A 24692-nucleotide genomic window follows, 5' to 3' on the forward strand; every position below is an offset into this window, starting at 1 on the left:
CGTAGGGACCATATACCGCTTTTAGAGCTTCGTAGAAACCCCTGTAGTCACCAGTGTCAGCGCAAAGCTGAGTTCTTGCTGCAAGGGTTGGTCCACCACTCGTTCTGAATCTCTCGAAGCTTATGCTGGAGGGTCCTGCATTCCAGGCGGAAGGCTGCTTTTTTTATGCGGGCAGGACTGTTGGGCCAGGTGAGCCTTGTGTGCTGATCTCTTCTTTGACAGCAGCTCCTGAACTTCTAGATTGTTCTCATTGAACCAATCCCTGTTTTGCTTCATGGTGAATCCAAGGGTATCTTCAGATACTTGCAGGACAACAGTTTTGATACGGTCCCACAGCACTTCTGGGGCCGGAGGCGAGTCGGCTAGGCAGATGGGTTCCTCTAGCCTAGACCGTAGGCTCTCCTGGAAAACTGCTCTGACTGCGGCAGACTGAAGGCTGCAGACCTTGAGCTTCTTCCTTGGAGCGCCACCTTTCCTTGGTTTGTGCTTAAAGTGGCATGTAATTTTACAGCGGACAAGGCGGTGGTCTGTGTGATACTTGACGCTTGGCATTACCCTGGTGTGGAAGACATCTTTTAGGTCACGCTGGCGCACTAGGATGTAGTCTATGAGATGCCAGTGTTTTGACCGGGGGTGCATCCAGGTTGTCTTCAGACTATCTTTCTGCTGGAAGATGGTGTTGGTAATGGAAAGCCGCTGTTCAGTGCAGAATTCAAGTAACAAGCATCCATTATCGTTGCAGCTGCCCACACCATGCCTTCCAAGTACGCCTTTCCAGGTTTCTGAGTCTCTGCCCACTCTGGCGTTGAAGTCGCCGAAGATGACAATCTTGTCATCGGCTGGGACGTCTTGAAGAAGGCTGCGTAGATCGGAATAAAACTTATCTTTGTCTGCCGGATCTGCCTGGAGAGTTGGGGCATGTTGCTGGTCACGGAGTGGTAGACGCATTGAGATGATACGGTCAGAGTGGCCAGCTGGCAAGCTTGCAAGCTTGGTAGCAATGGAGTCCCTGATCATGAAGCCAACACCTGAAAAGCGTCTCTCTGTCGCAGGTTTGCCTGACCAATAGAGGGTGTAACCTGCGCCATGCTCCCTTAGACTTCCTTTCTCTGAAAAGCGGATTTCGCTGAGTGCGGCAATGTCAACATCCAGCCTAGCAAGTTCGTGTGCAATTAAAGCAGATCATCGCTCAGGTCAAGTCTATCATGGTTCTGATGTTCCAGCATGCGAGTTGAGGCTTTTCCCGCCTTTTAAGGCGAGTGGGATACGCCACCGTTTCATTGATTTATTTCGACCGCATAAGAAGATGCCCGTTGACCGCGGTTTGCCAACTGGGGGATGAGGAGACGAGCTTTCTTTAGGCCACCTTTTCTAGGCCCCTCTCCGTGTGGAGCAAGCAGTGCTATCCCTAGAAAAGGCTGCTTAGTTGCTCAGGGTGATGTCGTCGCCTCCAGGTCAACATCAGACGACCACTAGCACCTGAGCCGCCTACATGCAGGATCGAGACTGCGGCTTCCAGTGCCGATCTTACACCTACCGGTTTGTCCCATTCCCATCGCTACAGGACTTAGTGAGACTTGGGGCGGGGGGGATATTTCCTTCTTGCCTGTGTGGAGGTGCTTTCAAGTGAAGTGCAGCGTGCGCCGAACTGACCTCACCCTTTAAACCCGGGGTTCATCTGCCATGGCCTAGCAAGCTGGGACAGAGAGAGCGAGGTCCTCGGGCCGTAGGTTTTACAACTGTTGGGTTGTAGGGAGCTCTGGGTAGAGGTAGTACCTTTGTTTTCTGGCAGCTGCACCCAATTTCGGAGTGGACAGAAGCACTGGTCCTCATCCACCTCCTAAATCTCTCACGTCTGGCTCCTAGTGCCACACCCCGGTACACCGCCTCAGCTGGAGGGCTAAACAGCGTGAGGGTGTGATGTTTAGACTGCATCACTGGGCGAATGAACTCCCACGACAGAGTCACGCTATGGTTTGGAATAGCAGGGAAGGCAGATCTCTCCATCCTTTGCAGGCCATCTGCCTAGGAGAGGGAAACTTCGATGTATATATATTATAGTGCTGTCAAATGATTAATCGTGATTAATCACATCCAAAATAAAAGTTTGTTTTTATATTTATTATTATTTATTAAAAGTATTTTTTTGTTATATTTATTTATTTATTTCTGGGGTGTGTTTCACAAAACAACTATGGTCACAAGTTCCATCGTTACCAATACTGTTCAATAGAACTAATGACCATGGTTAGCTACACCTCTGATGATATTTCGTCATACGCAACAATAGTTTTTATCACAATGTTACATTGCACCCTACCCTATTTTCAATTTCATTTCAATTTTGATATCGACACACATAATATAAATATTCACATATGTAATGTATACACCCCCTGACAAAAGTCTTGTCGCCTATCCAAGTTGTAGGAACAACAAATAATAACTTGACTTCTAGTTGATCATTTGGAATCAGAAGTGGCTTATATGAAAGGCAAAGTCCTCTAGATTACGCTTATTTTACCAAAATAAAATATTATCATGCCAAGTTATTATTTGTTGTTCCTACAACTTGGATAGGCGACAAGACTTTTGTCAGGGGGTGTATAGTTGCCAATTCTTGTCTGTTCTCAAGAAAATAATTTCTCTCTGTCCCTCTCCAGGAATCTTCGCCCCCCTTTCTAAAGTCAGCAAACTATCGGAACGCCGGAAAAACAGTCCCCGCCAGCCCACCGCTCCCGTCCCCCATCCAAGACGGATTGACTTGGCACGGGTCACGTCCAAGGTCAACACAGGTACATCTCTCATTGACCCGGTTGCTTAATGATCCCCTTTAGCTCTCAAACCCAATATCAGGAGGAACCCAGCGGCCACCACAGACTCAAAGCTAATTACCATCCCAGAAGACCTGCTTGATAAATAAACTTACACAGGTGTGAACTGCGATAGTGATGATAAAGCAGTTGGCGTTACCACTTTATTCTGTCCCCTTTGGGGTTGTAGGGACTATAAAAAGCCATGTGAGCACTGAGGAATCATTGAGGGAGTTAATGTCACTTGTGTGCCATTACAGCATTTCACCCCAGGGCCCGTTTATACTGATGTGTGGAGTGAATCACGCTAACATGCATAAACTCTGCTTTTGTCATGTATACAAATAAAGAGGACAAATGACTCATTTGAAGTCTTCCTGTATTATCATACATGACAGAAAACCTCAAAGAGATTTCGTACAAGGGAAGCTGACATAAAATACTTTTGAAAACTATTGCTGTTGTGATGGCATATTCATTCTAAAAATTATTGTAGAGTTTTAGGAAAGAAATTGATAATTTCTTTATGATCATTTTTTGTGATGGGTTTGTGAACAACATGGAATATTTTGACTAAAAATGGCTGGGTAAGGTTATAGAAATATTTTTTGACACTTTCTGTACGTTATATTGTTAGGCCAGTATTTTGTTGTAAATAAGTGGATCATTGAATGATTCACTCAACTATTTCATTTAAAAATCATTCAGGGACTAAATATCACTGCTTTATATTGCTTTGAGACATGCAGTGGTTTGCACTATTTTTTGTATGCAGAGCAAAAGTAGACTAATCGAGAATACAATCTAAATTGTTGGATGCACAATATTGTTTTTCCTTTTGTTAACTATTTTAAAAGCAATATTAAACTTGCAGTATTTCCTTTGAAAATCAATGTTGCTGTATGAATATGGCTCTGGTTAACTGTTCAAAGTCGTGCTGATTTTCAAAACAACATCTCTTACTAATATGATACTACTTGCATATTCATAATGCATTTTATTATTTTCAGATCATATTCTAGCTTACATTTTGAAACCATTTGAAAATGGTTCCAATGGTTTCAAATGGACCATTTTAAATTAACTACAAAACAAAGATTTTAATAAAAATAGTGAAACACAAATAATCATGATTAGTGACAGGATCAAAGATATCTTAGTCTTAAATTATGATGTTGAATAAATGAATGAATAAGCACAAACACATACATACAAACACACATGCACACATATTACTGTATTACTGTTTTTTTTTTTTTAAAAGCTAATGTGTTAAAACAAAAAAGAAACATATCACCCACACAGTTCTAAGGGCATCATATTTAAGTACAGTATACGTAACACCTAGATATTCTGTAACCTGCTGGGACTCTCATTTCTCATAATATACGTCTGTGGAGAGAGGTGGTGGACCCACACAGACTTCCATTAGTGCACTAATGCTGATGAACAGCAGTTTCTCTCATCACCTCTGTTACACTAGAGACGTTCCCTTGCTCTTTCTGTGTGGCCTGCTGAGTGTTGGCTGGTCTGTACCAGGTTGGTGTAACATTGTTGATCTGATTTCCTATTATTTCAGAGACAAGCATTTCCACTGTCTTCCTCCAGGGCCCAGGTATTGTCCACTCAGACAGCTAAATGCAGACATATGGATCTTAATAGCTTTGTTTGGCAATAACACTTTTATGAAGAGCCCTTAAGGCATTGTAATACGACAAATGTTTTTTTCTTCTTCTTCCCCACTTACGTTTTTTTTTCCAGACTGTTTTGTGTTGTTGTTTTTTTTTGTTTTGTTTTACATGTCTAGAGGTTCATGAAAATCTGACAGCAACATTTGCTCAATTGTCATGAAACGTCACAATGCAAAAATTCTTAATGTCCTGAAAAAGCTTAACTGTTTATTAACTATTTATAAATACATTTGTAAATATTATTATTATTGTTATTAACTTGTTTTCAGTTAGTCAGCAGTGCTTATTTTAATATCACTGATATACTCCTATAGCTTTAAATATTTTGTATTTATATTGTATTTAAATATTAATTTTTGATTGAATTGAATTTTTTTTCAATCACCACCATTATCACCATCATTTAATTTTTTATTTTTTTTTTTGTATAGTTTTTACAAATTTTTACTTTTAGTTATTTTATTACACTAAATAAACATAAATTGGTTTTAGTTAGCTATATTACATTTCTTCTAGGATTATTAAGTGAGGGGTACTCTAACATTTCTCCACACTTTTATGAGATTATTATTTACATCTTTGTGAATATTTCTCTCTCCTTATAATTTAATTTAGCTTAAAATCTGGCATAGGGTTGTAAAACCTGAAAGAATTATCACATCTTTTCAAAATTATATTTTATCGACAGCCTTGTTATGCCCACCCATTGTTCCTAAACCTCTTTGACACGTTCTTCTCTGCACCTTCACGTATTTTCCATTTCCATTCTTCATTTTCATTTTGGTTGGGAAGGGTTGAGTCACACTGTGCGCATCCAAGGAAGGCGACAGAAAGCAGGCACTTGTGAGTCACTCGTGGACCGACTTCAAATGTGACGCACATTCAAACACCCAATTACCGGAATGCCTCTGCGTGCACCTCCGACATGCTCACAAAAACCATATCCAAGCAACGCATTGTCTTTAAAATGACACTTTAACATTGTCACCATCCTCTCGGCCACCACAGAAGAAACGACAGCTGCATGTTGTCCTCTAATCAGTGCCGTTTCAAGGTGTTTCTTTTTCACTTCTATTCCTGAGGTGATTTGAATAGTGGACCGTGGTGGGTTTCCATGTTCCCCGTTGATTGATTGTCCAATGAAGCCAAACTTAATGAGCAGTTCTCACATCAGGCTGAACAGACTGGCAGTAATTTGTCATGAAAAAGAACGAGGCAGGTGTGTTTGTTACCGCTGTAACCCTTTGTAGTAAATCTTTATATTTTCATGTGGTTGTATAACATCTCAATTTCCTTTTGATGACAACTGTTGATATTTAGTGGAGAATCTTTAGTTCACATTAAAACATTTCCAAACGTCCAACCATATAATTTGCAAACTGAGAAAACTTTTTATATTTGCTGGCCATTTTGTTTTGTTGATTTCAGTATGATAAAAGGATATTTATTTGAGCAATGCGTTCCATAAAAACAGATGATGAGTCTAGCGCGATTAATGCTTTAGCTTAAGGGTGGGCCATAAATGTTTTGGCTGCATAAGATTGTGCTGTGCATGTTGTACTCTCATTTTGGGCGTCTTAAAAACACTCCACGCACCCCATTTGAATTGACTGAACCGGATTTCATGAACTCTTTTATAATTCATTTCCATTTTACCACTTGCGATTCTTTAGTGTTCCTTATGTTTAGCACAGCACAGTGCACAATTTGTTTTTCAAGCATTATGTTTTAATGATGCTAAAATTACTTCTCCTCAAGATTCACCATGGCAAAGTTAATTACAACTTTTTAAAGTGAAAATCAGTTTCTGTGAGTCTGAGCATATATAAGAAACTAAAAGCATGCGACTGTCTGCATGACTGTTCCCCAAAAAATTCTCAATCATACTTTATTATTTTCATATTCACCTATAGGTCTTACTCTACACCTCTTCATAACTACATCCCTTCTGTTTGGGTGTCTATGTATTGCTGTCTCTCAAATATCTGGCTCTTGATTGAACATTTGCTTGGCTTTTATCATACTTCTGTTGTATTCAAGTATAGCATGAACTGCAGTGTTTCTACTGTTTTAGCAATATCTGTCTGTTCATGATATTTATTCCAGTGTTAATATTGAACTGGTTAGTCTTAAGGTTTGTAAAGGTCAGGAACGACACCATCTTGGTTGTTTTGGTGTACTCACTGTGCATAAATTAGCATTTTAAGGGGTCCTTGTGGACTGCGTGTCGAAAACACTCCAATAGACGCTGCTTCTTTGTGTGGACCTTGTGTACAGAACTAATGATTCGGATGCTTTTTTTGATGTCAAATATAATGCACATTCCCTGTTTTCCATGATTTATACAATGCTGAATAACTGTGACCTCCAAACTCCAAAAGTATTTGAAAATACCGATTGTATTAAATGTAATTACACGGTTTAATGTAAAGAAATTATGACAGAAATACTTTACTGCTACTACTATTATTCTCAAGTATTAATGATAATATTATTATTATTTTTAAGGAATATCATACAACCAAGGTGTTTTTTTTTTCATTAATTTATGCAGTTATGCAGTGCTGTTGTGCAGCATTTTATTTGACAAAAAAAGAGAAATGTTTGGTTGTACATTAAATGTTTTCATTTCAATTGGTTATCTTTATAATTAAATTGTGGAGTTTAATTGTGAATAAACAAATGATCTTTACATTCATCTTCAAGGATACATAGTTAGCCCCATCAGGTTCATATAGAGCACAGTATCCACAGGTGCAGTCTGTCAGTAGTATAATAATATAATTTTAAACAATACATTTATGATCTTTGCAATTTCTTTCACTGACATTAAAATATATTGAATTTTGATTTTATGTTATATAATGGTAATACGTCTGCTTTTAACTGTACCTTTTAGAAGTTTGCTTGTCATGCCGTCTCTACCTCCAAGAACAGATAAAAGAAGATGTCCTTGGACTTTAATTCATTCTATATTCCTCAAGCACCACTGCCACCTCCTAAACGTGGGTGGGCTGATACATTGGTCTGAGATAACATTTTTTTGGACTTTGTATTTTAACACCAGACTGTGTTTGGGGGCATTACTGTCTGTTCCAAAAGTCTTGGCTATCCCTTATCAATTAGCCTCTAAACTTGTTCCGTTAATGAACTCTTTAGCCCATGAAGGTCTGTGAATATGATGGCTTAATGAGAGTCCTCATTCCAAACTGCTTTCCGAGGGCTGGAAGGTTAACGCTGCTTCTCTTGTGTGGCCTATTTCTTGGTCCTTTAAGTGCAGTAGATACAGTTTTTAGGTCTTGTTAGATGTCTGTGGTGCTCTGCCAAGGCTTGGGCACTTTTCCATGGTTCCACAAGATTAACATTTGGCTGGATCTCAGACAGGCTTCAAAGACTCCATATGAAAGGCCTGGCATGCTAAAATAATTAAATAAAGTGACTTTTGCATTTAGTGTCTATTGGTAAAATGTTGTTTTTATTAGATTTAAAGCAATAACTTTGAACAAACCTTTTACTCTATGTATTAAACTTTACCTTTTACCATCTGAGCTAAAAACATTGATGCTAAATAAAATCGTGTGGCTCGTTGAGGAGAGGTGTGATGTTGTTTTTTTAAAGCCATCAGACTTATCATTTATATCTGGTAGAAGATAAAATAGATTAAAATCCCATAGGCTTGCATTAGGAGAGGGATCTGAGCCATATCTAGGGATCAGAATGTAATTGACAATATTTATTTTATTTTATTTTACACGGTTCAACATTAATGTCAAATGCCTAGTTGGAAAGTCGTGGCCTAATGGTTAGAGAGTCGGACTTGTAATCCAAAGGTTGCGGGTTCGAGTCTCGGGCCAGCAGGGATTGTAGGTGGGGGGAGTGAATGTCCAGCGCTCTCTCCACCCTCAATACCACGACTGAGGTGCCCTTGAGCAAGGCACCGAACCCCCAACTGCTCCCCGGGCGCTGCAGCATAAATGGCTGCCCACTGCTCCGGGTGTGTGTTCACGGTGTGTGTGTGTTCACTGCTGTGTGTGTGCACGTTGGATGGGTTAAATGCAGAGCACGAATTCCGAGTATGGGTCACCATACTTGGCCGTATGTCACTTCACTAGTTCACTAGTTCAAAGAACTGCAGACTTCATGTAGCATTTTCTTTATATGGCCCCTCTTTCAGTAATCTGTAGTAGATAAAAATAGAAATAGAAATATTTTCTGTTATTTTTCCAGCGGCGTTTGAAGTTTTGTCATTCAGCCAAAATAAATCGTTTGAAATTCACTCAGTCTGAAGTCAGCTGGGAAGCAGATTGTTTAGCAGCATTCTCATAACATGTCATGTGACCTTTAGAGGTTGGCAAGCATCAATTGCTATGTCAGATACTTGTGTTCAGTTTTAATATTTACTTTTCAGTGCATGGACTGATTTTTGTGATGCTCATATTCGTAGAGGTTTTTCACCTGTTTTTTCATGCTAATTATTTAGTATGATAATCATTGGTTAATTATTTAATTGGTTTGACCACTTAGTGACATTATAGAGATTAGCTGAATTAATTCTAGCGCTAATTCATATAATTATTCTCCTGCAATTACTGATTGCAGCGTTCTGAACCTTTAAAACTTGGCTCATCAAGCGACATTCACACTGACAGCTGTTTGCAGTGACAAAGTGACCTGAAGTCAGTCATTTTCAGTGAGAGTTGGCGATATGATGTGACGTGAGTGGCAGCGACCATTGTAGATGTGTTAAAGTTTAACTTTATGCAAATAAGTGGCGAATACCAATAGAAGTGGAGCGCAAGTGACCACCCTTGCATGAGATATTATACAGGCAAGAAGGAGGAGAGGTTAATGGTAACTGGAATTAATTTTCCTGTTCTTTATGATTTTGTGATGCGTGGCAAAAGAAGATCTGAAAAAAAATCTGAAATTGTCTGCATCGTATCATGATGATGGATGGATTTGTTATAGTTCCACTCTATCTTTTCTTGCTGTCTGTACAGGTCTTCTTTCACGCAGTTGTTCCACATCCTCTTCCTCTTTGGACTCCAGACAAACATCTAGGCGACCACCACGACCACTCCCACGTCAAAGACCACCGCTGCGGCCATGGCAGGAACGGACCCCTCCCAGCACCAGATCTACTCCTCCCTCCCGTTCCCTCACTGCCACGCCACACTCTGGTACGTCCTTGTTGCAAACTCTAGATTTTACTATCTACAGTAAATAGTATTTTGTATTTGTATTTTTATATAATAATGTCCAAAATAAAATAAACTCTGAGAAGGGATCAGATTCTTAACATAGTCTTGCATCCCCCACAAGAGCAAAGACTAATCCCACAGCAAATATGTGAACATAAATGAGTTCTGCTGTGCAAAGCATTTACAGATATCCATAAACTTGAGAAGCATGAGAAGGTTTAATTTTGTTCAAAGTTGCTCCCTCCTTGCATAGCTACAGTAGTACAGTAGCTTCTTAAAGGTTTTTGTTTTTTCGTAGGGAAAAACCTTGATAATTTTCTGGGTTGTCAGCACTCTCTCAGATTATTTGAAGACATGTTCTTCATTTAAAAACTGTAATAATCTTTTTTATGTATTTATTTTCTGCCATGTGGAAAGAATTTGGCATAGCCATGCTTCTAAGTGCCCGTAAACATTATATAACTTTTCCAAGTATTTGTAACCTTTTCCAAGTAACCTTTCTACATATCTGGTCACATGACACATGAAATCTTTTAATGTATAATATATTATGATACATAATGATATTATAAAACACTTAACTGATGCAACTTCCACTACTTTCTCCTGTATTTTGAATGTAATATGCGTAACGTTTTTAGATGGATATTAATAGTAGAAGGTTCATCCATATAGTGGTAATTTATTACGGTTGATGTTTTGGCATAATGTTTAGGTTTCATAGGATTCATTTTCCTTTTTCTTTTGTAAATGATAACTACATTGGATAGCAATTATAGAGTGTATCTTTAAGAGATTGAGATGTTTTGAATACTTTGTTTTGTTTTTTTGTTTTTCTCATCAGGAATTGCTCGCAGCAGGACTCCTTCAGCCAGCAGCACAGCACAAGAGAGTCTAGAGGTGCATTTGGGGGAGCGTGTATTGGTGGTGGGACAAAGGACAGGGGTTGTCCGATATAACGGCAAGACCAGTTTTGCTCCAGGTATGACACTAGTGCCTTTCTAATAACCTCCTGCAGTGTACGATAGCTCTGGAAAGTGCATTACAGGTCGGGGTTAATTGCACTTTTAGAGAAATTCGATGGCTACTCCTTTGCCAATGTATTTGAATCGCTCTCCTTTATGTAACTCCTGAATGAATTAAAGCCATATTTCAGTAGCAGCATAAATGTTCCAAGACGTCTAATATCACACAATGGAGAGAGAAACATTTTGTTATTAAGTAAAAGGCCAGCCACTCAGATTCGCTTAATGCACACTTTATCTGTCATTCTGCTGGGATTTTATGTCTGCTACGCTGCTAGGTCTTTAAGGTAAATGCAGCAGTTTTCAAATGTATACCGTATAAAGGTTATTCACTTAATGAGACTGAGGTTCATGTGAACTCAGCAGTTCTTCAGCACTGTGAAGTTAGTTGCTGTATTTATAGCATTTTCATTATAAGTAGTATATAAACACACTGCCGTTCAAAAGTTTGGGATAAGTAAGGTTTTTAATGTTGTTGTAGTTGTTTTTTAAAGGCGTTTCTTATGCTCATCAAGGCTGTATCTATTTGATCAAAAATAAATTTTTGTAAAATATTGCAATTTAAAATTATTATTTTGAAAATTAAAATTCAAAAGTTTGAGGAAGTAATTTCTTTCTTTCAAGAAATTAATACTTTTATTCAGCAAGGATTTTTTGAAGGATCACGTGACACTGAAGACTGGAGTAATGGCTCATGAAAATGCAGTGCTGCATATATTAAAATAGGAAGCCAATTGTAGACAAAATTGCAATAATATTTCACAATATTACTGTTTTCAAAATGTTTCAAGGTTTGGCTGAAGAACAAACATGGTTTCACACAGATTGGTGAATAGAGAAGCAACTCAATTTAATATTGTTTGTGACTGAATGTGGATGAACCATAGTCAGGATTCAGGTGCATTTGTGCTTCACGTACGTTATCACTTTATGGCCACTGTGGAATGAGACACATGGGCTTTAATACTTGAAGGTGGGCAAACAACTCAATACCGTTTATTCTTCCTGGAAAGATCAATTTTCATCTTTGATTTGTTTTTTATTGAATAAGCCACCATGCAATTATTCACCTGAGCTGACATATCACTGTATTAACCGCTGTGGCTTGTGTTTTTATATTTATAAAATCTATCCGTAAAGTTAAATACGTTTTATTTAATAAAATGTGATTGAATAATTGTGCCTGAATGCTGCTGGTTCATGGTTTGGGAAACTAGAGTAGCTGAACTATTGGCATAAAAAGCTTAAACGCGCTCGCTCCTGTCCGCTAATTAATGACCGCTGAGTGCTGTTGAACTCAGCTCGGAGGTTTGTGCGGAGAGCACTTCCATGTATCAGGCAGCTCAGCAATTTCCCCAAATCAAAAGCTGAGCAACAGATTTAGAGAGAAGTCTGGGATAATTTACTATGGCTAGATGTGGATAATGTTCAATTGCACGCACAGGAGGGACAGTGTATAGTAAAATACATTATACACATGATACAAGTATGTTTCATGTTATTGAAATAAAATGAAGCATCAAATCAGAACCTATATTTTTGGATGCCTTGATAACAGCATTGCATGCTTTCTCGCATTCTCAAAAGCACACATTCTCACGGCCAGTTTCAAGGTGCCACCTGGGAGGCTTTTTCAACAATTTTGAAGGATGTGTCATGTATGCTCAGCGTTTGTTGGATGCTTGCCTTTACTATGCTGTCCAACTTGTAAAAACATGAATACACAGACTTATAAAATGCCTATGAAATTTCAGCAGAGGCCTTTAGATCAGGGTCTTTAGATCATAGTTTTGTCAATAAAAGCTTTATGAGATACACTTAAAAATAAAGGTGCTTCACGATGCCATAGAAGAACCTTTTTTGTCTAAATGGTTCCATAAAGACCCTTTAACATCTTAAGAACCTTTCTGTTTCACAAAAAGTTATTTGTGGTGAAAGAAGTTTCTTCATATTATAAAAAGGTAAAAAGATATTCTTTAGTTCTTTAATGAACCTTTGACTGAATGGTTCTTATGTGGTAGGCCGATGTGATACGATTCATCCCTATTACGATGCAGTGCATTTCGATTTCGATTCAAAACACAATGTGAATCGATGCAATACGATGCAGTGAAACAAATATGATCACTTTTATTTCTTTGGTTCAGACAGACAGCAAATCATAAATTAACTTGTGTCTTCTGACTTCTAACGCCTCGAGGCCTGTTTCATAAAGCAAGTTTACCAAATAGGCCAGGCTTATTTCAGTTAGTCTGACTCACTGTCAAATGATTTGGTTCCATAAAGCAAATTTAACAAAGATCAACCTCAGTCACTGTGGCTACTTATTAAACTTCCTATATGACCACTGACACTCTCAAATACTATCATAGCCATACAGCCTTTCTCTCTGCTTTTATAACAGCTGTACCTTTTATAGTTAGAACAGATAGCATTATAACATTACAATCTAACATTGCTCTTTAAAGCATTAACAATCACTAAACTAAAAGTTAAAATCACTCAATTAAAACTACATTTTAACTGCTAAAGAAACACACATTATCTTATCTGAGCTTAGTAATTAGGACTGTATTAGCTTGCATTTTATTTACCCATCACAATAATCCCGTTACAGTTACTGCTATCATAAAATGCATATTTGACTCAGAATTATCGCACTCCTATTTTAGTGCACATGCAGGCAGCAGTGCTCATCCACTCGCGTAAGCCCACTCCTGACAGCAAAATGGATATAATTGCATGACTTTCGATCATTTACAGATGAAAAATATACTCGTGACATGTCAGTTATGCACTGAGGAAAACAAAACGTCTCAAATGAATTAAACAGCACAAATATATTCACTGTATGCAATGATGGATCGATTTTATTAAAAATAAGCGTGCACAAATTAGTTAGATTGTGAATTTACATTGTCGTTTAAAACCGCTTTAGCCCTGATTGATTTGTTAGGTTATTTCAAGTCAGGTTTTGGACTTTAATCCGTAGTGTTGTTGTGATGCGTCATATTCACGTGCAGTGGTGATGAGAGAACGCCCTTGAGAAACAGTTTTGAAAGGAGAAATCAATCTACATATAAAATAGTGGTCACAGATTGTTGGTCACTTTCCAAACAATAAAATAGTAGCGCATTCACTAGTTATTATATATAAATAAAATCAGTTTTACCAATGCAGATATGTTAGAAACGATGAATCGCACTACAAATGCCAACTTGTATCCAATGCATACTTTTTATCCATCGCACTTTTTATTCATCGCATCGTTAACTTTTTTTTTGCCGATGCACTGAGCGAATCGGGGAATTTTTCCCATCCCTATTCTATGGCATCGCTGTGAAGAACCTTTTAAGCACCTTTATTTTTAAGAGTGTACATGCATTCAGTCAGGTGTATCCATTATTAGGGGCCAAGCCCCGAAGGTTGCTATCTGTACCCATTCTTCTTCTTCTCATCCAATTGGAGTCTATGGCATCCCTATGAACGGAACATAGGAAAATGATTAAATTTGGCACACTTGTAGTGATTGCCATGAATAGTGATCTGACCAACTTTGGGGTCTCTAGGACCAACTCTATAGGGCCACCATCAGTTCAAAAATTCATTGTCCATTTTTGTCCATTATCTTTGGATCGAGCCGAATAGACATGACTCAACAGAATGTTTTGACCTACTGGTCAAAAAAAAAAGTTATGATTCTGTGAACTTAACCAATGTCGACCCAAAATTGGTTCAGAGGCTGTATCTTGGCCAAGCTTTGATCAATAAAAATGAAATTTGATACACTTCATCAACAGCATGGTATGAGGCTCCATGCCAAAGTTGGGAACAGCACCACCTATGGATCGTGAGATAGGAAAATTGCTATTTTGGCTTATAACTTTTGAACAGTTAATCAGAAAATTATGATCTTGGTGTCTATTGATTCCTTGGGTCATGCCGAATCAATTTTGCCAATTTTTTGATTGGCTGAACCATGTGTCCGTCATTTAGAATTTTGACATAAATTGCAATATTTTTTGAACCATTGGACATATCTGCGCAAAAATTGGTAGGGATCATCAACACCATGTCTTGGAGGTACCTCCGATGTTTGAATACAGCGCCACCTAGTGTTTCAGAGATATAACGATTCTTGCAAAAACACTTATAAAATGTTGTCCAAATGTTATTTTTTGTGTCCTTTCATTCCTTGGGTTATGCCGATTCTGGTGGTATCTCACTTGCCATTTTCCATCAGTGTGTCTGTCTGCAATATTGAAGTATTTTCGCTACTCCTTCTACAAATTTTGCACAATTTTGTCCAAAATCTGATCATATGATCTTTGGGCCGAGCCGCACAGAAATGACTTAACAGATTTTTGATAGTCGCTTCCATTCCTGAGAAATACCTATCGGAAGTTGACCGTCCATGAGTTTGTTTGAATTGATTGTCAGTTGAACTTCTGAACTTCAGCATTTGTGTGAACACCCATCTCCCCAGTGGCGCAACAAGATTGGTGACAGGTGCATGACCTGGTGATTGTGGGTTCTAGTCCCGTGTAGTGCAATTTTATAAAATTATGTGTAATCGTGTGCTGTTTTGATTCCTTTATTATCCAGATCAGCATTGTACAAACCTTTATTTATCCTGGATTAGACATAAATTATTTTATCCTTGCTGTGTTAATTTTCATTTGAACTTCTGTTCATTCTAAGTTCATTCTCACTGATAATTCTGACCGGCTATTTTTCACGTTCATTCAGTTTCTGCTGTTTTTGATTTGTGATCTTCCTGCTCTGCACTGTGCTACAGCCCCTTTAGGGCCCTTCAACATATCACTGCTTGCAGCTATGTTTATTATTATTATTATTGTTGTTCTTATTAAACAAAAATAATCAATAGTATAGCTAATAGTTATTATTATTTAAAACATTCGGTAAGACTTTACAGTAAGTTCTCATTTAGTAGCATTAACATTAACATGAGCTAAAAAAAGCAGTGTATTTTTTAGCAGCATTTATTAATATTTTTCAATGCTATTAAATAAAAATGCAATTGTTTGTAGAAGTAATGTTTACCAGATACAAAATTTGATTAAAATGTATTATTAAATGGTGAAATTAAAATGAAGTAAGATTATTAAATGCTGTAGAAGTGTTGTTTTTTTTTTTTAGTTCAATTTAATACTGAAATATTATACAATATACAGTTTTTCTGAATATACAAATATTCAAAGTAATTTTAAGCCCTAAAATTGCTTATCTTAATTAACAATTAAAATACCACATCTATCCTTCCTTTAAAGTTCTTCAGGTTTTGTAAAATGGGGAGGATGTGTAGGAGTTGGAAATGCCGTCTTTTTACCATCTTATTACCAAATTGTATTATCACAAATCAATTACGTTTCATATTACATATAGCACCGTGAGCACTTCCGTCCCCTGCTAAGTGTGAACACCTTTGCACTTCTAATTAAACGCATGTAGCGTGTGTTGCGAAGTTTTTTTCTTAACTGAGCTCTCATTTGCTTAGGGTCGATAGTCACTTATGAAGGCTTTGTACTTTTTGAGTAACATCCAAAGCCTCATTTGCTCTAAGCAAGTAGTTATCTTAAAGTTTGCTGCTGGAAAAGAACTGAACTTAAGTGCCCTCATATGAAAGTAAAGATTCAACCAGACAGTAATGACTTGCCAGTTATGTTTTTTAGAAAAAGGACATGGATCTTATCTGCCTTATCTGTGCAGTTTTATTGATATGGTACTGAAAGCCCTAAGGTGAAATCCATCTTCCTCTCAATGTGCCCTTTTCATCTGCTATTCGTATATCCATAGAATAATGCTCACCCTGTGCTTTGTGCCCGGTTTACTAAAAAGCAACTGTTTGTTTGTCCTTGCATTACAAAGCATTACAAAGCTTTTGGAAGGAATAACTGGATTTACTCAAATCGCAGGATTTGGTATTCGTTTGTTTAGGTGTACTGAGAGCTGACAGATTGGAGATTGTTTACCCAAGCTCTGGCCGACGAGAAAATCGCTACATTTCTCAAAATGTGTCTGCTTGTACAATGTGTGTGTGTGTGTCCCTGACAGGATTTTGGTTGGGGATTGAGTTGGACAAGCCGAGCGGAAAGAATGACGGATCAGTTGGAGGAGTGCGATACTTCAGCTGTCCTCCGAAACACGGAGTCTTCGCCCCACCCTCACGAGTTCAGAGGCAAGTGTGCCGTGGAGAATTTGTGGCCATAATCGCATCTTAACTGAGTCTTATTTCTGGTGTCTTGCTGACTTTTAGTATGATTATTTCTAGCCGACTGTGTCTTTGATTGTTGGACGGACATTTCGACCTTTCTTTACAGAAGCATTAATAAGATTGTGCATCGACATTTGCAAGTCTGCATGAGAGACGTAACGGCCCCTACAGAAAATAACCGCCCTGCTCTTGTCCTTAAAAGACATTTAAAATTAGATCCCAAACTGGGATCTCAGATAAAATTAGTGGACATTGTTGGCATAATCAGCTTTTTTTAGACAAATAACATATCAGCACTATATAAATTTGATGTGCCGTTCAATTTCTTTTTTTTTATTATTATTATTTTGCAAGAAACACACTTTTAACTTTGTAATTTAACTTATGGGCGGCCTTTTCTACTTACTATTGTTATTGTTACTTTTAAAAGGAATTAGACCTTAGAATATTATATTCTAAACTGCTCAAAGTACCTTAGAAACTGCATGGAAATTATCTGGCAACCACCCAACCTAGCAAGATGAAACATGGTTTATATTTGACTTTGACTTTTTTTATATAAATTTGACGGGAAGATATTAGGAAAGGAATTACTTCCCTTTTACTTTCTTTTGATTAAAATCAAGCCTTTCTTTTACTCAATTTATTTTTCATCAGTCAGTCTTTCATTACCTCTCTAATCCTTCCCATCACCAGCGGTCTGCCCTCCATTTGTCCCTCTGTACCTTTTACGACTTTATTCCCCTGCTGGTTATTCAACAAATGATCAATGCTCAGATTTTCTCCATCTGTCATGAATCATATATTCTTAATTCAGAACCATTCACCTATGCCATACTCCTCTCTTTCTTTCTCATTGCATTTCTGTAAAGCGGCTGACTGACTGATAAGCACATTGTTCTAGAAGCTTTCTTTCGTTCAGACTTCTTAATTAACCCTCAGGGCAGCCACAGCTGAACCAAGAGAGATTCAAACTGCTGCCTTTAACGCACTTACTTTTTCAAATTTTGTCAGAGGCATTTTAAGTTAAACCGAAATCAAAATGGACACTGTTTACTTTCTTAATGCATAAGTCTTAAAGCAATTCTCCAACCAAAAATTAACATTCTCTCATCATTTACTCACTCCAGTGCCATCCCAGATGAATATGGCTTTCTTCTGTGGGAAAAAAAAGAGTCCGTAATGGAAGAAGATGGGAACCTCTAAAAAATGACTCTAGAAAGTCACAAGGGTTAGTAAATTATAAGAGAATTTCAGTTTTTGGGTGGAGTATCTCTTTGAGGCCCATTCATGCCAAGAATGCTAACTATTAATATAACTATAACTAACTATATTAGCATCAACAGACAGTAACATTCTGTTTATTATAAGCACAGGTTGTAGTTATATCACCTGCCTTTTTTCAAGCTTTTTAAAGTTGGTGGATTCTACAGTGGCATGCGAAAGTTTGGGAACCCCTTGCAGAATCTGTGAAAATGTGGATAATTTTACCAAAATAAGAGAGATCATACAAAATGCATGTTATTTTTTATTTAGTACTGTCCTGAGTAAGATATTTTCCATAAAATATGTTTACATATAGTCCACAAGACACAAAAATAGCTGTAATTATTAAAATAACCACATTCAAAAGTTTGGGAACCCTTGGTTCTTAATACTGTGTGTGGTTACCTGGATGATCTACGACTGTTTTTTTTGTTTTGTGATGGTTGTTCATGAGTCCCTTGTTTGTTCCGAACAGTTAAACTGAGCACTGTTCTTCAGAAAAATCCTCCAGGTCCTGCAGAATCTTCAGTTTTCCAGCATATTTTGCATATTTTAACCCTTTCCAGCAGTAACTGTATGATTTTGAGATCCACCTTTTCACACTGAGGATGATTGAGGGACTCAAACACAACAATTAAAAAAGGTTCAAACATTCACTGATACTCCTGAAGGAAACACGATGCATTAAGAGCCGGGGGGTGAAAACTTTTGAACAGGATGAAGATGTCCAAATTGTTCTTATTTTGTTGAAATATCATATTTTTCCATTTAGTACTGCCCTTCTGACACGACAGAAGATACTTGCATGTTTCCTGGAAGACAAATGAAGTACAATTTACCTTGATCTTCAAATTCAAAAGGTTTTCACCCCCGGCTCTTAATGCATCGTGTTTCCTTCAGGAGTATCAGTGAATGTTTGAACCTTTTTTAATTGTTGTGTTTGAGTCCCTCAATCATCCTCAGCGTGAAAAGGTGGATCTCAAAATCATACAGTTACTGCTGGAAAGGGTTAAAATATGCAAAAGATGCTGGAAAACTGAAGATTCTGCAGGACCTGGAGGATTTTTCTGAAGAACAGTGCTCAGTTTAACTGTTCAGAACAAACAAGGGACTCATGAACAACCATCACAAAACAAAAAAACAGTCGTAGATCATCCAGGTAACCACACACAGTATTAAGAACCAAGGGTTCCCAAACTTTTGAATGTGGTTATTTTAATAATTTCAGCTATTTTTGTGTCTTGTGGACTATATGTAAACATGTTTTATGAAAAATATCTTACTCAGGACAGTACTAAATAAAAAATAACATGCGTTTTGTATGATCTCTCTTATTTTGGTAAAATTATCCACATTTTCACAGATTCTGCAAGGGGTTCCCAAACTTTCGATCCCCACTGTAACTGGCTGTTGATGCTTTTATTATTCATCAAATTAAAAAACTTTTTCCGGAGAAGAACAGTCTTCAACGTTTACTGCAAACTCATATTTAAGTCTGGCACTGTTCTGGTACGGAACAATCATGATCCATGTTCCAGTCAGTTCCCAGTAGACTATTTCACTCTGAAATACATCACATTATGGAAGTAAAATGGGTTTCGAGTGCCATTTCATGTTTACTGCAAACATGTTCACTTCAAAGATTTTACCTGTCCATTGGAGAATCATTCTGTCCTAACGTGTATAGGTTTGTGATTTTGTTCCTGCTACATATTTACATGTCAAATTGTTTATGACAATTTTGACAAGCATTTGTCAAAATAAACCCATGTGACTGTCACTATTTTGAAGTGATAAATTTGTTGTTTGACAGCTAGCAGAGTATACGCAAGGGTAAAATAATGTGTCTTGACAGTTTTCTGGCAGAGCGTCAGTTGTAAAAGTGCAGTGGAAGAAGCAATACTGAACGTTCGCTTTGTTTTAACTAGCAGGATTCACGGCTCAGTGGACTGTCTGTCAGATCTGTCCTCGTCTCGGATGAACTATTCCTTCACAGGTGAGCCATTCCGTTGTCTGCTGTCTGATTCCCTCTCCTCTGTCAAATCTTTTAAGACTAAAGGCAGTTTAGACATTCCTTTTTTCATATAAAACTGTAGATTTTTAGATATTTGGTCACTTTTCAGTTTGTTTTAATAAGGAATTCGACGCACTCTCAGCACTTCCTCAAACATCGCCACACAGAGAGAACCAAGCCGCAAAATTCAAGCAAACAGGTGAGAATAATGATTGTGCGTTGTGTCATAAGTTTCTGACCTCATTTTAAGGATTGATTTTTGAGAACACCAGCTGCAGGATTTATACACCATAATCTAATCATTTTTAAAATTCCACTTTCTGGTCAATTTTCAGCTATAATTAAATAAATTGCAGATAAAACAGAACTGAAAGGTTATTTGAACTGATAATTAACTAATAGTAACTAATAGAAAATAAGCAGAAATGTATGCATTAATTAGCATAAAATAATGATGACCGAAACTTTTTTTTTTTACCAAAACCAAAATTAAAGTTTGAATTTAGCCAAATCCGAAAATGAAAACAAAGTGTATTTAATAATCAAGTAATCAATCAGATTGATTTAACAACACTCAAATAAAAACATTTGCATATAAACATCTCTTTAATGCTATAATTGTTTATGGAAGCCTGTTTCCACCACTAAATAAAACAATTCAAAATGCTAATTGTGACTTTTTATTTGACAGTTCTGATTATTTCTCAGAATTATCTGATATGAACTCACAGTTGCATGACATAAAGACTTTTTCTGGCAATTCTGACTCATAAAGATTCGTACAGTCATGAAAAATCTGGAAAAGTCGGGGAATTTTAAAACGGCAATTTCAAGGCCTGGAAAAGATTTGGAAAAATAAATAAACCCAGAAAGTTTTGGAAACATCAAGGAAATCTATTTCACACATCTCTGTATAATAGAATTATGTTTAATCAGGTCCTGAATTTCAGTGGATATCTAAAATCTGAAAATAAGGTGGAAGCCAATAACCAGCCCGAGAAAAAAAAAAAAAAAAAAAAGGCAGATTTTTTTTTTTATATTTATTCAGTGTCGGTAACAAGGTTCCATAGTTTTTACTTCAATTTGTTGTTGAAATATATTTATTCAAACATATATTAAATAATGAATTTAAATAAAAATATGATCAAATTGTAATACAGTGCATCAACTGAAAACAGCTTAGGCTGAATGAAATGAAAAACAATAAATCTCTATTTTCAGCCCAGTTCTAGCATCCACACAGCTAACTAGTTTACTTATCCACGGACACAGACACAGTTTAAACACAGCAACAGAGAAGCACTAAATGGACGTCATATTTCAGTCAGTGATTTCGGCCCTCCAAAACAGTATCCCATTCTCAAATTCTCTTTGTCTGCTGTTGTTGCCTCTCAGGAACCGTTCCAGTAATTTGCGGCGACGCTGGAGCACAGTCAGCGCTGGCAGGGGTACATCAAGGGCAAACAGCAGCGCTGGCCCAGGGCCTAACCGAGTGGGTGGCACAAGTTCCTCTGGCTCAGATGGCACTGTCAAACTCCACCTGGGCATGCAGGTCTTGCTAATTAGTGCCAATGAGATGGGCACCATCCGCTACATTGGCACAGCTGACTTTGCCCCTGGCCTCTGGCTGGGCCTCGAGCTGCGAAACCCGAAAGGCAAAAACGATGGTTCTGTGGGCAGCCGACGCTACTTCAGCTGTCGACCTGGCCATGGGGTTCTGGTGCGACCCAGCAGGGTCACGTACCGCGGTATCAACGGAGCCAAGCTGGTGGATGAAAGCAGCTGAGACGGTCACACGCCGAAATGTGGGCTTCCCATCTCTCCATCCATCTGGCTTTCGCTTCATTTTGTTTCTATGGATTTGTTTTGACATTTCAGCCAACCTGAGGAAACATTTTCTTTCCAACTGCACTAAGACTCATACGTTCACAGCTGATAAACTGTTTACTCCCATTTTCTAAACTAACTAAATATAATGTGTGGGTGCAAATATTCCATTTTCATTTCTTCTTATTTTTAATTTTAGCTGGAGGTTTGAATTCAAATGCTTCTGATTAAGTAAACAGTAGCAGTCTCTGAGCACTTTAATAAATGTGGGTGAAGAAAATGACTTGAATGGCAGGATTTAAGATGTTCAGACAATTTAATAACTTCAGTAACTGACTGTATCAGCTCCTCAAATCCCCTCAGACGTTCTCTCAACAGAGTAAAGCATCGCTTAGTGTTAGTCTACTCTTGTCAGAAGGTGCAAGTTCCTTCAGAACATGGCACTTATACATTCAGAAACGTGTAATCTTTCATCTTGATGCGAGACCAGTTACGATTAAATAATAAGCACTTTAATATTAGCATAATCTAAGATCTAATCAGCTCAGAGAATGAAAACTTGATTGTACTTGATGGTTCCACAGATGATGTAGCAGTTGTTTCTGCTGACAGACTTAATCAGGTTTTTGCTTTGCCTGTAATAAAGAACTACTCTTGACTGAGACATCCCTAATAGAAACTTAAGTCAGTTTTATGAAGTCATTTAAGAATGATACAAAGACCAAACAATGAGGGCTAAATCAGGAACTGAAAAGATCTACCATTATTATCGGTTTAAACTCACATCATAAGGGTGTTTGTGGATATGTCTTTGCTTTGTACGGTTTAGTCTGTAATAAATCAAACAATTGTTAAATGACTACATTATAATGAACCAATTAGTATGTTTCATATTTACAATCAAACAGGCAACGTTAGCAATTCTCCATATTTCTATCAATTCTCTTGTTTTCCATTCCATTACTTTTGAATTAATTTCCAAATTCTTAATTTTAATCGATGTCTAGGATGTTTACAGTCAGTGCAAATGCAGGAATTACAGATTTATGGTTCCTCGGTAATCATATCATTTTGCACTAATGAGGAAATTATGAAAAGATGATGTTTATAACATTGACTAGGTATCAGAAAATCCTAGAAAGAAATGCATGAGGGTTCAAAATGGCAAGGAAGCCAATAAATGAAAAAGGTTGTGAGACAATTTCCAATGGAAGTTGGAGTCTTATTGCACATTTCAGCCTGTTTCCAGAGGGATGTTTTGTACTGTCTGTACATTATCTGCTTAGTGTTGGCTGTATATTTTGTGTGAATTTAAATGTAGTATTTTAGTAGGAACTTAAATCTGAATTATTAAATGCACAAAGAATGTCAAATTTGTCGATTTCGATTGCAATAAAAAGTTCTAATATTTAACTTTTTTCTTCACCTTCACCCATACATTATGCCAAGAGTTCATTCATACTACACACATTCATATAAACCATTTATAATGTAAATTTACACATTTGCTAATTTTTTGTAGATCCTGCTCAGTATGTGATTTTGGCCACAACAAGTGTGAGTTTTAGTATATGAAGTCCGTTCCCATTAAATTACACAGTAGTTCATCACAATCTTATGTGATGATCTGATTCATTTTTTAAATTAATGAAAATAAAGTAGATAGATAGCAGTTTGTTGACTTGTGAGTCAGTCTTTTTGTGGACTTACATAATCAACACAAGTTACGGAAATTTATTTTGCAGCAATTTTTCTTTAATTATTATACATAAATTCATACTGCACTTAATAACCACTTAATCAATTATAAGGTCAACCATCCCCCCCCCCCCCCCCCCCCCTTATTCAGGTCAAAAACTCCACTAACCCTTGCGTGATGCAATAAGTTTCAAGCTACGAGCTGTTCACACGGAAACGGGATGACATGACAATCAACCCAGAAAGCATTATTTTGGACCTATGAGTTTTCACGATTGGCAGTGCTGCCCACCATGATGCTGCAGAAATAAAAACTATGCATTTGTCAAAATGTGTAATTGCTTGACATGGTTGGTTAGGAAAATATTAGGATTTTGTTGTGGAGTATCACGTTGTGACTATGGGTAGCCATCTGCTCCATGTTTACTCGATATCGTAAATTCAAGGGAACGCTCAGTCCACTACACTCTCATATTTATGGAAACAGCTTGAGATGATTTGTAACATGCTGAATTAGTATCCATTCGAAAATGGGTGGACTGTGGCCATGAAAGGACCCACATGGTCAGCGCAAAAGCTTAGATATGCCACAATATTCACATTGGTTTAAATGTTTTTAATAGGCCTAATTTATGAGACGGACACATTCCCAAGACATTAGACAGAGTGGATCAATGGATTCCTGCTGTTTGTGCCAGATTCTGATCCTGCCATCTGCATGTCAAAGCAGAAATTAAGATTCATCAGACCATTCGTCAATGTTCAATTATTCAGTGTGGTGGTTCTGTGCCCTCTGTGACCTTGACTGATTGAGGAAAACTCTATCACTATGTCCTGCTGCTCAAGCCCATCAGCTTTAAAGGTTTGACATACTGAACAGTCAGAGATGACCTTCTTCACCTCGGTGTTGTAAAGAGTGTCA

The 24692-nt window shown here is 37.5% G+C and overlaps 1 protein-coding gene across 1 annotated transcript in view; it reads left to right on the top strand.

Moving 5' to 3' along the window:
- The window catches only part of LOC306850869 (CAP-Gly domain-containing linker protein 4-like), a 59608-nt gene extending 36125 nt beyond the window's left edge, over window positions 1–23483 (top strand). The window contains exons 9-15 of the mRNA XM_079386809.1: window positions 2664–2795; window positions 9505–9684; window positions 10550–10687; window positions 16806–16929; window positions 20163–20227; window positions 20369–20444; window positions 21641–23483. Coding sequence (XP_079242935.1) covers window positions 2664–2795; window positions 9505–9684; window positions 10550–10687; window positions 16806–16929; window positions 20163–20227; window positions 20369–20444; window positions 21641–22031 — 1106 coding nt within the window. The 3' untranslated portion in view covers window positions 22032–23483. The remainder of the gene's footprint in view (window positions 1–2663; window positions 2796–9504; window positions 9685–10549; window positions 10688–16805; window positions 16930–20162; window positions 20228–20368; window positions 20445–21640) is intronic.
- Window positions 23484–24692: the final 1209 nt, after the last annotated feature.

This window comes from Barbus barbus, assembly GCF_936440315.1.
Source record: "Barbus barbus genome assembly, chromosome: 30".
Taxonomy (NCBI): Eukaryota; Metazoa; Chordata; class Actinopteri; order Cypriniformes; family Cyprinidae; genus Barbus; species Barbus barbus.